The sequence below is a fragment of the Stegodyphus dumicola genome, chromosome 11, assembly GCF_044657685.1.
Source record: "Stegodyphus dumicola isolate Sdum_Otavi_A_Nest chromosome 11, ASM4465768v1".
Taxonomy (NCBI): Eukaryota; Metazoa; Arthropoda; class Arachnida; order Araneae; family Eresidae; genus Stegodyphus; species Stegodyphus dumicola.
The window spans coordinates 51926846-51943832 of record NC_140778.1 but is presented as its reverse complement, the minus strand read 5'-3'; the positions used below and the strand labels follow the sequence as shown (position 1 = coordinate 51943832).

General features: G+C 33.8%; 1 protein-coding gene across 1 annotated transcript in view; it reads left to right on the top strand.

The window, feature by feature from the left end:
• The first annotated feature begins 302 nt into the window (after nt 1–302).
• Nucleotides 303–16987, top strand: part of LOC118186498 (doublesex- and mab-3-related transcription factor A2-like) — a 55054-nt gene continuing 38369 nt past the window's right edge. Inside the window, exon 1 of the mRNA XM_035356599.2 lies at nt 303–661. Coding sequence (XP_035212490.2) covers nt 337–661 — 325 coding nt within the window. The 5' untranslated portion in view covers nt 303–336. The remainder of the gene's footprint in view (nt 662–16987) is intronic.

Here is a 16987-nt window from a genome sequence, read left to right as displayed (position 1 = left end):
GGTGAAAGTCGACATTCTCCAGATTTCGGTGTTTTACCGTAACACATGTAATAAATTATTACAATAACGTACATAATAATTTAATTAAATGTATCTAATACGCGTTATGTATTTGGCACTTTTAGTCTGAATATTATGATTTATCTTTTCTGTCTTGAAATCCGCACAACCTCTGGTCCCAGGTTTTGCGGATTTCTGGACTTCTACCGTATTAGATATTTAAACTCTGCAACTCAACATTAAATTTTTCTGTCGTTCAGCCGGAATCTGCAATGAGTTCCGTTTCTTCTTTCCAGGGCTCCTCTCCGTACGGCAAGTGCTTGTGAACCCGTGCGGATGGATTCCCCCGATCTCGGCAGAGGAGTTCGGCGGCCGAAATGTGCCCGGTGTCGGAATCACGGCGTAATATCATGGCTCAAGGGTCATAAGCGGATGTGTCGATTTCGAGAATGCGCGTGTGCAAAATGTAATCTCATCGCCGAGCGCCAAAGAATTATGGCAGCTCAAGTGGCATTGAAACGCCAACAAGCGGCCGAGGACGCTATTGCTATTGGTCTTCGAGCGGTCGCCACCGGTACACCACTATCCTACTTACCACCAGGGCCTATTTTCGGGATACCTCTGGATAATTCCAACAGACTACCTAGAAAGACACCACCAGGTAAGTTTCTAACATGACTAAGTAACAGCAAATATCTTCTTTATCTAGTTAAGGGGGCTCATACACCTTAAACTCCTTATTATCTTCGAATAATGCTGTAAGAACTGGGATATTTTATTTATCTGAAAAGCAATTAATTCCAACTTTTTACATAATATAGATGTTTTGGGAACTAGTAACCAGAAAGTTTGTGTTGCCTCAAATATTTTTGTAATTTTTGTAACTTTGGGACCAAATTTTTCTGTCATGTTTCCACTTCGCGCGCATGATATTTTAAAAATGGCTACTGGTACATACTTGAAATTTGATGGAATTCATTATATAGGCGCTATAAACTGAACCAAAAATCTGATGAATATTTTAATATTAAAAAATTTTAGGCACAAAAACATTGCAGATTTTTTTAATAAAATACATTTTATAAACTCAGCTCTAAATAAAATAAAAATTTAACATGAAATTCCTAGGATTTTTCGTTCACAGTAGTTTTCAAATGTTATGAAAGCTATATATTAAATATGAAATTAAATTACGTTTGGAATGTTTTAAATTGTGCCCGCAAGGTGGAAACATGACGAAACATTTTGTCGCAAAGCAGATTAAATTATAAAAATATTTGTGGCAACACAAACTTTCTGATTACTATTTCAGAAAGCAGCTATATTATGTAATCAGCTGTAAAAAGTTGGAAGTAATTGCTTTGAAAATCAATAAGTTATCCCAATACTTGCAACAGTCTCATATTTAAGGATCTTATGGCTTTTAAGGTGTAGGAATCTCTTTAAAAATCCATGTGGTGACCATGACAAGTTTTTGAACCATGTTGGCAAATTTATCTGACACCTTTTTCATTTCATTTTGTAATTAATTAAAAAACAAATTGCAGCTGATTATTTTAGATTCCATTTTAACATCTGTAAGTTGCCGTAAATTAGTTGTCTTGCAGTGTAAAAGAGTGAACACTTGAAAAATTCCCCGAAAACGTTTTATAATGAGAAATAGTACTTGTTGTGCATATATATGCTATGCATATTAAATTGAAATTTAAAGTTTCTGGATTCTAGAATTTGAATTTTGGTGAAATAGAAGCCAGCAAAAAACGGTACTAATGCTTTGCTTTTAAATAACTTCTTACCATTCCTATCTAATTAAAGAAGCCTTTACTGTTTATATAAATTTTTTGAAAAAGAAGGAACTACAGACGATTGCATTCATTATGTTCCCACAGAATTTCATTAATTTCATGAAGATTTAAAACAAAAATTATCAAAATATTGAAAAGAATATCATTATTCATAAGTTTTCAATAATTTTAAAAATGAAATAGACACTTGCAATCTATATAAGCTATATTAAAAATTCGTCGTAACCATTGTATTTTGTTCTGAATGCAAATGGTAGTGTATCCAATAATTGTAGCTCGAAATTTTGCAATCAACTTTATTATAAAGTGTTTAAAACCCTTTTTACTGATAAAAATAGTAGTATACAAAAGCTTGCTGCAAAATGATGTTGAAAAATCCAATTAAAAGGACTTCTTAAATAATTAATTTGTTTTGCATCGAAGTTTGTATATTTAATTGAATAAAGCACATTACATATGAGTTACCACCTTAAGGAAATGGATGCCTTCGTCAATGACTCCCTACAGAAAACGGGCTCATATTTATATATTACGCATGGGAAAACCCACAAAAATATCCATGCAATCAGCTCGTTTCCCTGGATCTGAAACTCAGATCGAACTACCGGACTCAGCTTTCTTATCCGCTCAGCCACTAGTGGACGAATAATATTCTTAAAGGTAGACGAAAGTTCAGCATTTACATTATGGCAAGTTGCGTGCATTAAGGGATAGTAATGGGATAATAATGCGTGCATTAAGGGATAATAATGGGATAATAATGCGTGCATTAAGGGATAATAATGGGCATTAAGGGATACTTGTGTACTATTAGGAAAAGGTACTTATTATCCCACTTAAAAATATGAATATAATAATAGCATACTTACTTCTTTAAATTTGCATTATTACTTCCTCGTATACAGTAAAAAGGAAGTATTGTAATCGCGAAAAGTTTCAGGCATCATATTTCAACGAAAATATCCATTTTCACTGCTATCGAATGCAATTTAACGATGTTTTTGCGTGACATCTGTACCTGAGGACAGACTAAAAGAGTCTTTCCTCCAAAAAAATTATAAAAGTGCTTTAAAATGAATTCTGAAGAGAATTTTTCGTGGTGTCTGTACGTACGTACGTACGTATGTATCTCACGTACTTCAAAAACGAGTAGCCTCAGAACGTTGAAATTTTGTATATAGGGACTGCTATAACATGCAGATGTGCACCTCGTATTTTGGTTGCAATAGGCCGCACCAAACGCATATATATATATATATATATATATATATATATATATATATATCCACTCTATTACCCGGCTCAGTGATCTCAGTTTCTTTACTCTTATACTCTTATATGATTGTAAATTGTGCATTTTTTGCTTTAAAAATGATTGAATAATGTTGTTCTTATCTTCTGGTTAAGGTTTTTATGCATTTAGTAAATCTGCAAGCAATATTTGTAGAATTATTAACAAATTAAAAGCTGTTTAAGTGCGGTTAAGCCTAATATTTAAATAATACGGCGGACACGTTAGTTTACATTGGAAACAGCAGGAATAGTAGATTTGTTGCCAATCTAGAGAAACAAAGCTTCGCAACAACAAAGATAACGCCTTCATTTATTATTGCGTTTAAGCCGTGCTTAATCCTTTCTGGAATTTTTCCTAGGAAATAAGTTTTTTAGATTTACTTCGTAATTTTTAATATAGATATTTTGAGTTTTTATGTACTTTTGTCTTGTCGCGAAGTGAGAACTGAATTAATTGAATGAGATATACTGAAATCGCCTGTGAAAAACTGTTTCTTTTTGTTTTGTTTGCTTAATTTCTTTTATACATCGTTCTAGATATATTAGAGTATTTGAATAGAACATGTGGTAACAATTAGATAATTCTTCAAATGATATAAATTTTGTGCATTCTGAGGTATAATATGAACGAAATATAACACTGTTAAGTGAACCTAGCGCCAGAGTGTCGCTATGGTAAACAAATATAGTGAATTTTAAAGAGTGCATTTATTCTATTGTGGTTTATGCTCTGTCGACGAAGTAGATTTAATTCAATCCAATAAGTTTAAACGAAATGCAAGAAAAGATGTGTATAATTTAATATTCCGTACAAGGAAGTCATGTGGTGTACACATCAAATTTTTTAACTTAGTTTTCATTTTGCTTTGTGTTAGTGTTTGCATAAAAATAATTGCCTTAAACTGTCAACACAAATATATACACAACTGAATAACTTGGCCTGATTTAACTTTTTTTGCCCCTCTATCTAGTTTAGAATTAGAAACTAATATATTCCACTCAAATCTAATAATTTCTTTTTCTGCAGTGGCAAAATATTAGCCCTTAGCAGTTTCTACATTTTACACAAAACTACTTTTCTCGTTTTATTGGGGAAAATTCCTCTTATGCTTCTACAAAACTTTAAAAGAACGTTTCATGTTCCTGACGAAATTTAAAAATGAGTTCTGATATGTAATCTTTAGCATTTACATAAATTTAGGCCCACCAGCGGCCGAGCGGTAAAATCGCTGAACGCTGGTAGTTCGGTCCGAGGTTCGAATCCCGCGAACGGGCTGGCTGGGCGTTTTCGTGGTTTTCCCCATGTGTAACGTGTATACGAGCCAGTTTCCGTTAGAAAGTCGTCCACGAAGGCATCCCTTTCCTTAGGCAGATAGCCCTAGTGTGCTTTGCCGTATTCTCAATACACCCCCACCACCATTACATAAATTTAAGTTATTTATTTTGAATACTATTTTTTTTAATTCGCATCTCTTCAATTTTCTGAAATATTTATCATTCTGCTAATCTCTGCATCTAGCAGCCGAGTGTCTAAAGCTACAGAATACTCACAGTTTCATCCGGCGTCATTGTCCTTGCAGAGGTATGAGGTATTTGTACGAATATTTTAAATAGACAGGCAAAATAGGAAATATTGGACAGTTTAGCTTTAAAAAATTTGTAGGAGTGCTTCTTCCTCCATCAGCTTATAGTCCACCATTGATCGAGCAGTAAAATCGCTGAACACTGGGAGTTCAGTCCGGGTTTCGAATCCCGAGAACGGGCTAACTGAGTGGGAATTTTCGTGGTTTTTTCCCCATGTGAAACGTGTATACGAGCCAGTTTCCCTTAGAAAGTCCTCCACAAAGGCATCCCTCGCTTTATTGTTCTCGAAAAAACACCCAGAAGGAGGTTACTCCTGAAACACAATAATATTCGTTTTTATAACATGTTCTGAGATAGGTTTTCTACCAAATATAATCTGAATATAAAAAGATTGATTCTTATAAAATTGCAGCTTAAAAAATTTTATAATTAAGTTTACGTACAATTAGGTCCCCGTCCCTTGAAGAAAAAAGTTTAGATTAGCGTATATTTTAAAAATAGTAATTTATCGATTTCCAAATTTATTTAAAACAAAGTTTTAATTAATTAAAAATTTGAAAAACCTATGCCAATGTAAATTTTTAGCGGCATTTTACATTTTACATAAACGCATTTCTTTACATTTTAGGTGCTAGAAGATCTTGAACGCAGTGAAAAATAGTATCTTTCCTTGCTAATCAGGCTGAATGATTGATTATCAAAAATCTGTTTTTTTTTTCGCTGTTTGAATGGTGAAGCTCGTAACATGAAAAGAATGTAGCATTTTATAAATTTTACACTGTAGTTTAAAATTAATAATATATTCTTGAAAATTTAATCCTTCCTCACCTGTCTGTGAAATGTAAAGTCGGAAAACAACGAGTTTCAAATTCAGGATTTTAGTTCCTCTGACTAAAAATTTAATTGGTACTTTTCCGTTTCGCGGGCGCAAATCTCGCCAAGCAGACTGTATTGGCGACAACATACAGTATACACATAAAAAAATGTTAACAAATGTTAGTTCTAAGAATTTTTTATTTTGAAGGCATGAACATTTTAATATCGTTTAAAATTTTGTAAAAAAAAAAACCAATAAATAAAGACAATAAATTTGTAAGAAGACATTAATTCAAGAATTTACTCTGCTTTCATGATTCAACATCCTGATTCGCCGCTTCACGTCACGTGACTCCAAGTTATCTCACGTAAGCTACGCTACAAAAATTTAATTCGCTCAGTAATTAATTACTTACATTAATTTCACGTTAAATCTTGGAATACAAGTTTAAATGCAAGAATTATTTCAATTCGTACGAATAGGTTCCTCAGAAGTTATGTAAAACTGTAGTGCTTCACTTCGCTAGGCCATTCTCATTAGAACTGATGAATTTAACCCTTGACTTTGCCTTTTCTATATTTTCGCCTTCCGGTGAGCGGTGTGATTGCATGCTAATTGACTTAATTACCGCGAATGGTCTTAGGGCATAAAATTAAACTGTCTGGTAAAAATTATACGTTATCGTATGCCAGCATTGAAAGAAACAATCAATCTGATAAGATTTTGTGTATTTAATTATGGCAAAGCACACTAGGGCTATCTGCCTAAGAGGAGGGATGCCTTCGGGGAGGACTTCAATATGATAAGAAATGGCGGCGACGTGTTTTGAAAATGAGGCGTAAAAGGTTACCAGCGAGGATATTCCGTTTGGCGTCAGTTGTACCATTATTGGCGACTATATCACCTGCGCCGGCAAAACGGAAAAGTACCGCTTTTTTATTAATATTTAAAGTGTTTTTTAGAGATACTTGTTTTTAAATACTTTCACTTTATTAAAGAATTCTTAAAAAGGAAATTAAGGATTTATATGTTGAATGTCTAATAATGTTATTAGAATAGCAACTTTATCGCTCGGCCGAGCGATAAAGTTGCTGAACACTGGTAGTTCGGTTCGAGGTTCGATCCCGCGAACGGGCTGACTGCATGGGTGTTTTATACGAGTCAGTATCCCATAGAAAGTCCTCCACGAAGGCATCCCTTCCCTTTTAGGCAGATAGCCCTAGTTTGCTGTGCCATAATTAAATACACCACACCACCGTTTCTCTTACAATGTCCTTCACAAAGGTATTCTTCCCCTTAGACAACTAATCCACATGTGCTTTACTGTAAGCTAAATAAGCTAAATAATAATAATGATAATCCAGGAAATGATAAAATAAATAAAAGTTGTTAGTAACGACATTAAATTAAAGTGTAGTTTTAGGCGCTTTATAAATTCAACTGAATGGAATTTATTTCCCGAAGAATTTGAAATAATATTTAAATATTGTGTTGAAAAAATAGTAATGAAAAAAAAAAATGCCTGGCATTGGAAGTATTCTTCATTAATTACAATATAGGTGCAAATTTTTAGAATCGTATTATAAGTTGGGCAGTTATAAATCATATGGACTCGATTTATTACAAATTACGTCACTTAGAGATATTATTAATATGATACTTTTTTCTTTATTGCAAATACTGTAATTGAAGTCTGAACTAAACTAGAAAATATAGTATTAGATGGCGGGTAAATGATTACTCCATGTCTATATAATAGGATATTAAGAATAATTTTTGTTAATTAAAATAATAATGCAGTGTATATAAAAATTGCGAGATAGTATATAAAACCTGCGAATATATTTCATATTAATTAGATATATTTTGGATTACAGTAGAAATATTATTAAAAAGAAATCAAAGGTGCATCTTAGTTACGTTTGAGTTGCTCAATTAGTTAAGGTGGCTAAAGTTTTAATTTGAAAATTAAATTAAAATCTCATGTTACATTTAGTGGCGATAGCCCTGATATCTAGCAGTTTACCTTGTATAAAGGTAACGCTTTTCAAACTGCAGTAGCGAATGTATGCAACGACAGTGTGGTTAAAAATTCAGAAGATAGCCATAGACGCTTTATCATCGATGATACAAGAAACGAAGTAGAAACTATTGGGATGATAACAAATGAAACATCAAGGAGGGGGTGGAAAAAGTAAATAAAAGCTTTTATAGTATTATCTGTTATAAAGTATCATTTACGCACAATCGTAAATTTTACGTAAATTAAAATTATTCAGCTAACAATATTTGTTAATATTTTTCTAGCAAGGAAAAATGATATTAACTATGGTAAGGTAATTAATTATATCGATATCTTTTTCTGAAATCCAATGACTGATATATTAGACTGTCATATATTTATATCGGTACTTACGTATTAACGCCACCGCAGTTGCAGATTTTGCGGTTTTTAAAATGCCATTTTTGCGACACATCATAAATTAAAACACTTTATTTAAAATCAAAACACTTTGAGAAATCAAAATACTTTATTTAAAATCAAAACACTTTGAGAAATCAAAATACTTTATTTAAAATCAAAGTAGGCAATCGGGTTTTGGTTTGAAATAGGCCGATATAGGTTAGGTTAGGTTATTTAATTACGGCAAAGCCTCGAGGGCTATCTGCCTAAGGGGAGGGATGCCTTCGTGGAGGACTTTCTAAGGGAAACTGGCTCGTATACACGTTATACATGGGGAAAACCACGAAAACACCCATGCAGCCAGCCCGTTTGCAGGATTCGAACCTCGGACCGAACTATCAGTGTTCAGCGACTTTACCGCTCGGCCGCTGGTGGGCGAGCCGATATAGAGTTTAACATAGATTCAAAACAGTCTCTATTTTCTTTGACCTGATGCTGTCGTCATATGAACTCTGCTCAATAAGATTCTAAATAATGTCTCTCTGTCCCCCTATGTCTCTTGTTCCTCCATTTAGCACTGCCCCACATTCGCTCAATTGTTTGTGTATGAACTCCTGTATCAGGATCAATAAAATAGTATTTATGATTAACTTTAGCCTGTAGGAATGCTACTTTTTTTATTCTATTTGTTTGGTAACCTTTCCAACTGTCAGAATAAATTGTGCTACCGTCTGCTATGTTTTCAATAATTTTATTAAGAAGGGTCTATTAAGTCAGTTCTATTAGGAACAGTGACAACAAACGAATCTTTTGTTTCTCTGCATATACCACCAAACACCCACTGTTCGGGGAATACTCGACCACAATTATTTTTACGCTTAGTAAACAAACTTTCATCAATTTCCACAATGCAATCTGGTCCACCTAGCTTCTAGTTTGGTTTATTCTCCATATCCAAGACACATAATTTCCGCATGCAATTGTTCCAGTCTATAACCGTTTTATCCGATAAATCAAGTTGCTTTTCACAAAATTTAACCGACATCAACTCCTCGCATCAGCAGTACATGAATCTCAAAGCTGAACAAAATGGAATTCTGCTTCCTTCAAACCAGTTGTCTTTTCTAAGTCCCACCTGCTGATCCCACTGTCTTAAATTACATTTCTCAAACGTACGTTTGTAGAGTCATTAGGTTAATTGGAAGCAGAATAGATGAAAAATATCAAACGCCCTCGCCGGGAATCGAACCACGGAGCTCTGGAACACCGGCCCAGCGTGCAGAACCACTACACCACGAAGGACGCTAGGAAAGTGGGAGAAACACCTTATACGTTTACCAAAATAAAGTTTCATATAATGTGAACTGGTACATTTTCGTTTTTTTGGTAAAATATTTCCCTCCTAAAGAAATAAAATTATATCTTCTTCTGTGTTTGACAAATCCCAAAAACGCATTTTCGTAGCACTAAAAAATGGCGTCAAAAATCAGCAAACAACAAGGCAAAAAGGAATCCAAAAAATAACTGCGTGCGAACAACAGGATTGCTCTTTATTGGTGCATCAGCGCAACTTCTGCTGCGGTGAAGTGCCTTTATGTCATATATGTGAGATAAAGTACTGTTTTCAATTCGCAGTAGCTACTTAACTCTTCTTTTTAATTCAGTTGTTTCCCGTTCTATCCAAAAAAATAACAACATGCTCATAATAAATCTCCCTAAATTGTGCCATTTCAAAATTACCTTTGTCAGATGACTTTTATATAACACTAATAACTCAAGTACTTACGTAACGCTTCATAAGAGTATAAAAACAACACGAATGATCATTTATGAGATATCATATTGCACACATTAAGCTGTATATTTCATGTTAAAAATTGTTTATCAAGAAGAATAGAGAAGTGTTGAACTGGCCAGAGCATCTGCTTTCTTCGTGTAACATCTAGCTTGGCTTGTGATGCATCGACTTCTTTATGAATCAGCTTTCATCTTTAGCATCCATCATCGAAAAACTATTTAATATTACACACAATATATATATATGTAAGATAAAAACTATATAAAATATATATACGTATATATATTTTATATAGTTTTTATATAGTTTATAAATATAAAATATATAAAAACTATAAAGGTTGCTTAGATACTGTGGTTCCGTTGACAATATTTATTAACATAAGTAAAATAAAGTGCAATGAAATATGTAAATATAAAAGATTAAATAAACAATATAAACACTTGAATACTTACAAATAAAATTCAATACTAATTGTAAGCAATATGCTGATCAAAGTAAGGTAACTGCATATCGCGAAACCAGCTAACTGCATATTGCGTTTCCCGAAACAGACAATTGAAACTGTAGTTTGGTCTTGTAATTGTCTTTGTAATTGAAACTGTAGTTATAGTTTGTTCTCTTTTCTTTAATTATATATATATATATATATATATAATATATATATATATATATATAATATATATATATATATCAAGCAAGGTAGTAATTACAATATTGAATGACCAATTTGGTCTAGAAAACATCTTGCGCAATATGCTGCAAAATAAGCAAATTAGGAATTGTAGTAAGCTCGCATAAAAGTTACCAGGAGCTGTTGCTCCAAAAAGTTCAACACGTTTTAAAAAATTAATACATATGAAAATCAAACCATTTAACATGTAAAACATTAAAAAACAAAATCAGATAGAAAAGTAAGCGGAAAATGGTAAATTAGACTAACTCGACTTCCAAACTGGCTTTTCAATGGAAATTTTATTTGTTTGTGAGATAAAAGATAAGAAACTCGAAGTTATTTTAATTTAGCTACGGCCCCTTTCCAGAATCTAAACTGCGTCAAAAAAAATTAACTGCATTGTGTCATCTGCATTGCCGTACGATCTTGTCCAGTCGCTGTTCTGATCTTAAGCAAAGGATTCGACTATTATATTATGTAGCTCTTTGCCGAAATACTCAGTTACTTTTCTACTTATTACTGCCCTACTAGAGCGTTCTTTGATCACTTAGCTTGTAAGAATTATGTTAATTTTATTAACAGTTAAATTTTGAATTAAGCTTCCTTTCCTATCGTTTCTTAATTTCAACTTACCACTTCCGGCCATAACGTAGTTTTAGAATCACGTTTGAATGGCAATGGAGGAAGAGCGGTATTTAACCGCAAAGTTCTACTGTCTTAGTCAGTCAGAACCAGAGTTTCTGGCTAGCACGCATCGGCCTTCTCTCTCTTAAGCTATTATTACGCTCGGCCCTTAATAGCTTCGCAGTCAATTAGCGTTAAGGGGCCAATTCCGTTAGAATCTTGATATTCTCGGCTATATCTTTTTAGTTAAGATTAGTTAAGTGTTAATTCTTAGTTTCCTAAGTTCAAGTCCAAGTATCGCCTTTATTGTAAAACTCCAAAGACGAAGCTCTGTTAAACTTTAGTTGGAATAATAAAGGGTTATTTAAACCCTTCTCAGTTGTTGTTTTCTATCTCACGAACTCAAGCGATTGTTTGCTTACTAGTTCTTAAGATTCTTCACATTCAACTGTAACTTAAGGTACACAGTGGAGAGTCTTACAAGCTGTATTGTCTATTATTCCTACATGTGATAAGTAGTACATAAAACGTGTGGTGCTTGTTGTGCCCATACTGATGTGTCAATCAAGAATTAGCCTTAACAAATTATTGTTCAGGAAAATAAAGCTGTGTGATGAATATCCAACTATTCGTGGTTTTCCAACTTCTATCCATGTGTTACATATCCTAATTCTATCCCAGCAGCATCTATCTAAACATCTCGACCATGATTAGGAAATAAAACTGGTGTCATCATCTACAAAATCATTACATATATATATGTATCAGAAGCTAAAAGTTGAAAGTTCTTGTAAGAACGTTTTGAATACCTGGATAACATTTACAAGTTTTGATTTCATTATAATAAAAGTATGTTGTGAATATTAATGTAATTATTTCTTACTTCACCTCTTATCATACTTTTATGTAATATTTATTTTATATCCCAAATTTTCATAGTATTTGCAGATGAAATTTATGATTTGTTGTCTCAACTAAATGGCCCATTTTGTAAGGATAAACAGGTTTCTGTAGCAACCATGTTCGTATTTTTTTTTGGGGGGGGGGGTTACTTGTTTGCAATAACCTTCCTAAGCTCTTCTTGGGGATTCAGGCTCTTACAAATAAAGAAAAGGGCAAAAGCAAAATCCCCCATTTCTTAGAGTTTCAAGCACTTTCTTCGGCGGGGATCTGGAAGCAGGAAACTTTTCTCAAGTCTGAAAGAGTTGGTAAGCTGATATGCTATTTCGCCCAGATAGTAAACAGGCTTTAGTATAACAGAGTAACACTCATCCCTCTAAACCAGTGGTACTCAACCTTTTTTGTTCCACGAACCGGTAAACTTTCGTAACTTTACGCCGACCGGTAAAGTTACGAAAAAATTTCGCTGACCGGTGGTTTTCTCCCCTCCCCCCAACAACTTTTAAAGGCATTGAAGAATTAGTACATAAATTAATTGTAATATTCTTATTGCTCCTACAATCATATTTAAATATAAAAGTTGTAGAGACATTAGGTATTTTTGGAAGCAGAAAAGATGAAAAATTAGCAACTGCCTTCGCCGGGAACCGAAACACGAAGCTCTGGATACCCGCCCAGCGTGCAGAACCACTACACCAGGAAGGCACGCTAGGAAGGCGGGAGAAATACCTTATAGACTCCCCTTTTTAAAGGGCGACTGTGGTTTTAGGGGACCCAATCGCCAAATCCTGGGTGTGGACAATCCTCATCCAACACCCTTTTAGTTCGGGTGCCACTGTAGAAACATTAGGTATTTTTGGAAGCAGGAAAGATGAAAAATTAGCAACTGCCTTCGCCGGGAATGTAATCACGGAACTCTGGATACCAACCCAGCGTGCAGAACCACTACACCACGAAAGCACACTAGGAAAGTGCGGGAAATACCGTATAAGGTAAGTAAATATTGTAATTATTACATATAAGTATAATTAACATATACTGGTTTTGGAGAAGCCTTTCTTTGCACGAAATTTAGTAATGTGCCTTTCGTTTCCTTCTTAATCATCATCGTTATTGATTTTTAATCTACCTAAAATTAAAGAAATAGCAGTTATAGTACATTATTAAATTCAGCGGTTATTAAAAACTTACCCCGGCGTATAGTTTTCAGTTATCCAAGCGTGCAGAAGAATGTAAGCAAGATAAAAAGCGAAACCTAGACGCCTTAAGCACTACGATAGCTAATCAGCGTTTAAGTAATCAGCGACACTCAATTCAGACAGGGCACACTAACTAGTGCACTAAAGTGTAAGGGACGGCAATTTATGAAAGACGATTAGGTACATAGTTGCCAGTTTGTTATATTTTTTCATCATTGATCATATTATTTTCTAAACTAGTAAACTATTGTTATTATAATGTAGGTGCTGTTCTAATATCGGTTATCGATGACACATTGGGTTTTGGACTGATAACTGGATATTTCACGGACCGGCAAATATTTCTTGCAGACCGGCGGTTGAAAAACACTGCTCTAAACTACACTTTCAAATAAAGCCACTTTTCCGAAAACTTTAATAATTTATATTACCTTTTTTCTCTATTCTAAAATTTCCTTAGAATTGTGTTTTCTGTGTGGAGTAGTAGCGTATGCTTCTTCTCACTTTTTCCCTAAAAACATCAAATAGAAGGGGAAGATACTGAATTAATGGGGGATAATTATAAGTCACCAAAGTAAAGATGTGCTACATAAACTGTCCCCTCTCTGTTTCATCTTTGCTAGCACTGAAATTCCCTCTCCCAAACTATACTGAACTTTATATACTGAGTAATAACACATGACCAAAAGGTGAACTCGAAAGTCTGCTGGAGGTCACAATTTCATACATTGGAAAACAGTTTGTAGGTAAAATTTATCTTTTCATAATAAGCGAAAAAAAAAAAAAGGAAACAAATTAGATAGAGAACTAACTGTATAAGATATTTCTCCCACTTCCCTAGCGTGCCTTCGTGGTGTAACGGCAGCACGCTGGGCCGGTATTCCAGAGGTCCGTGGTGGTTCGATTCCCAGCGAAGGCGGTTGCATTTTTTTCATCTTTTCTGCTTCCAATTTACCTAATGTCTCTACAACTGACAAGACTAGACTAGAGTCAACTCCTACGACAACAACTAACTGACTAGAGTTAACTCCCGATTAACAGTTGCGGATTAAACTTATTTATTTATTTATTTATTTATTTTTAAAGTTTTGTGTCAGTTTATTGAGGAACGTTAGGAAAATTACAATTTCTCACAATCAGAATGAAGCCAAATTTCTACGGTAAATGGAAAAGGTGTGGTGTGGTGTATTTAATTATGGCAAAGCACACTAGGGCTATCTGCGTAAGGGGAGGGATGCCTTTCGTGGATGACTTTCTAAGGAAAACTGGCTCGTATACACGTTACACATGGGGAAAACCACGAAAACGCCCATGCAGCCAGCCCGTTCGCGGGATTCGAACCTCGGACCGAATTACCAGTGTTCAGCGACTTTACCGCTCGGCCGCTGGTGGGCAAATGGAAAAGGAAAAGAAGATTAGTACAGTAACAGCTATAGGTAGCTTTGTTTATAGTACATTTTATTAATTGTAATACGGACTATTTCTCTCTGCTGTGTTTTTTTATTGATAACTGCTGTCAGAATAGCAGTGATTTTGGGCTAACTGGGAGTATCGGAAATCTGCTGAAATTATAAGTGTAATTACGTTTAGAGTAAGCCAAGATGAAGTGTCATGAATTTAAGGTACTCAGTGATGCTGCTTAATTCAATTCAGTGTTTTTCAGCAGCGAAAATAAAAATGAGCTTTCTGATTTGTGTAGTATATAGGGAAATATGTATAGGTTTAGTATGCTTGGGAAGTTATTTATTTTGGTGAAGTTAAACATTAGAAGAGTGTCTGTCCTTTAATATGGTTGGGAAGTTATTTATTTTGGTGCATTAGAGGAGTGTCTGCCCTAAATGAATCGATCAGAATAAAACAAAAGTCTATTTATTTAGAAGAAATTTCGTTGCTACAAATCTCATTTAAAAACATATCCGTCCACATAACAGAATACCCAAAGGCACTGCGCTATAGAGACTTTAAATGTTACTAGAAATGAAAACTTAATTCTTTTGAATTTTGAACGAATCCGAAATAAGCTTTCTAATCGCATATGAAAAATCACACATTTTCGATGAGATTTTTAGACACAAAATTTAACTCTATATATTTATCAGAGCAAACTGGGGGAAATAGTTACCGCAAAAAACAAAATTAACTTCTGTCGTTATTCTGCGAAAAAGATCTTTCTTTACTAGAAAATAAGTTAAAACTGTATTTGAGAACTGTCATTTTTACTTCCTTGTACGAAGTAAAAAGGCAGTATTGTAATCGCGAAGAGTTTCAGGAAGCATATTTCAACGAAAATATCCATTTTGACCGCTATCGAATGCAATTTAACGATGTTTTTGCGTGATATCTGTACGTAAGGACAGAATAAAAGCCTCGTTTCCTCCCAAAAAATTATAAAACTGCTTTAAAATTAATTCTAAAGAGAATTTTTCGTGGCGTCTGTGCGAACGTATATATGTACGTACGTACACGTACGTATCTCGCATAACTCAAAAACGAATAGCCTCAGAAGGTTGAAATTTTGTATATAGGACTGCTATAACATGTAGATGTGCACCTCGTATTTTGTTTGCAATCGGCCTCACCAATCGTATATAAATATATTTATACATAATATAACAAGCAAGGTAGTTAGTACAATACTGTATGACCAATTTGGTCTAGAAAACATTTTGCGCAATATGTTGCAAAATAAGTAAATTAGAAATTGTAGTAAGCTCGCCTAAAACCAGGAGCTGTGGCTCCAAAAAGTACAACACATTTTAAAAAAACAATGTCATTGAAGGGTGAGAAATTATGCTACACGAGAAAAGAAAATAAACACAGTAAAATACTTAGCGTTGGAAACTAGTAATGGCAAAAAATAGTAAAATACCTATGGATGTGACACTTGAAAAATTAAAACATATGAAAATCAAATCAAGGAACAAGTTAAAACATAAAACAGACAAAATCAGATAAAAATAGAAAGCGGAAAATGGTAAATTAGCTGAATTCGACTTCCAATCTGGCTTTTCAAGGGAAATATCTGATTGAACATCGAATCAAGCTAACTCCATTACGCGTTTCGCCGAAACAGACAATTGAAACTTATTCGCTACAAAATTTTTTAATTAGACAAAGTGTCTTATCCACTCTGTTACCCGGGTCAGTGATCTCAGTTTCTTTACTCTTATATGTTTGTAAATTGTGCATTTTTTGCTTTAAAAATCATTGAATTATGTTGTTTTTATCTTCCGGTTAAGGTTTTTATGCCTTTAGTAAATCTGTGTGCAATATTTTTAGAATTATCAACAATTTTAAAGTTGTTTAAGTGCCGCTAAGCCTTTTTTTTTAATGGCTGCCATTGATTGTTTACATTTGAAACAGCAGGAATAGTAGATTTGTTGCCAATCTAGAGAAACAAAGCTTCGCAACAACAAAGATAACGCCTTCATTTATTATTGCGTTTAAGCCGTGCTTAATCCTTTCTGGAATTTTTCCTAGGAAATAAGTTTTTTAGATTTACTTCGTAATTTTCAATATAGATATTTTGAGTTTTTATGTATTTTTGCCTTCTCGCGAAGTGAGAACTGAATTAATTTAATAAGAAATACTAAATGGTCTGTGAAAAACTGTTTCTTTTTTGTTTTGTTTGCTCAATTTCTTTTATACATCGTTCTAGATTTATTATAGTATTTGAATAGAACAATAGAACATGTGGCAACGATTAAATAATTTTTCAAATGATATAAACTTTGTGCATTCTGAGTTATAATATGAACAAAATATAACGCTGCTAAGTGAACCTAGCGCCAGAGTGTCGCTATGGTAAACAAATATAGTGAATTTTAAAGAGTGCATTTATTCTATTATGGATTATGCGCTATCGACGAAGTAGATTTAATTCAATC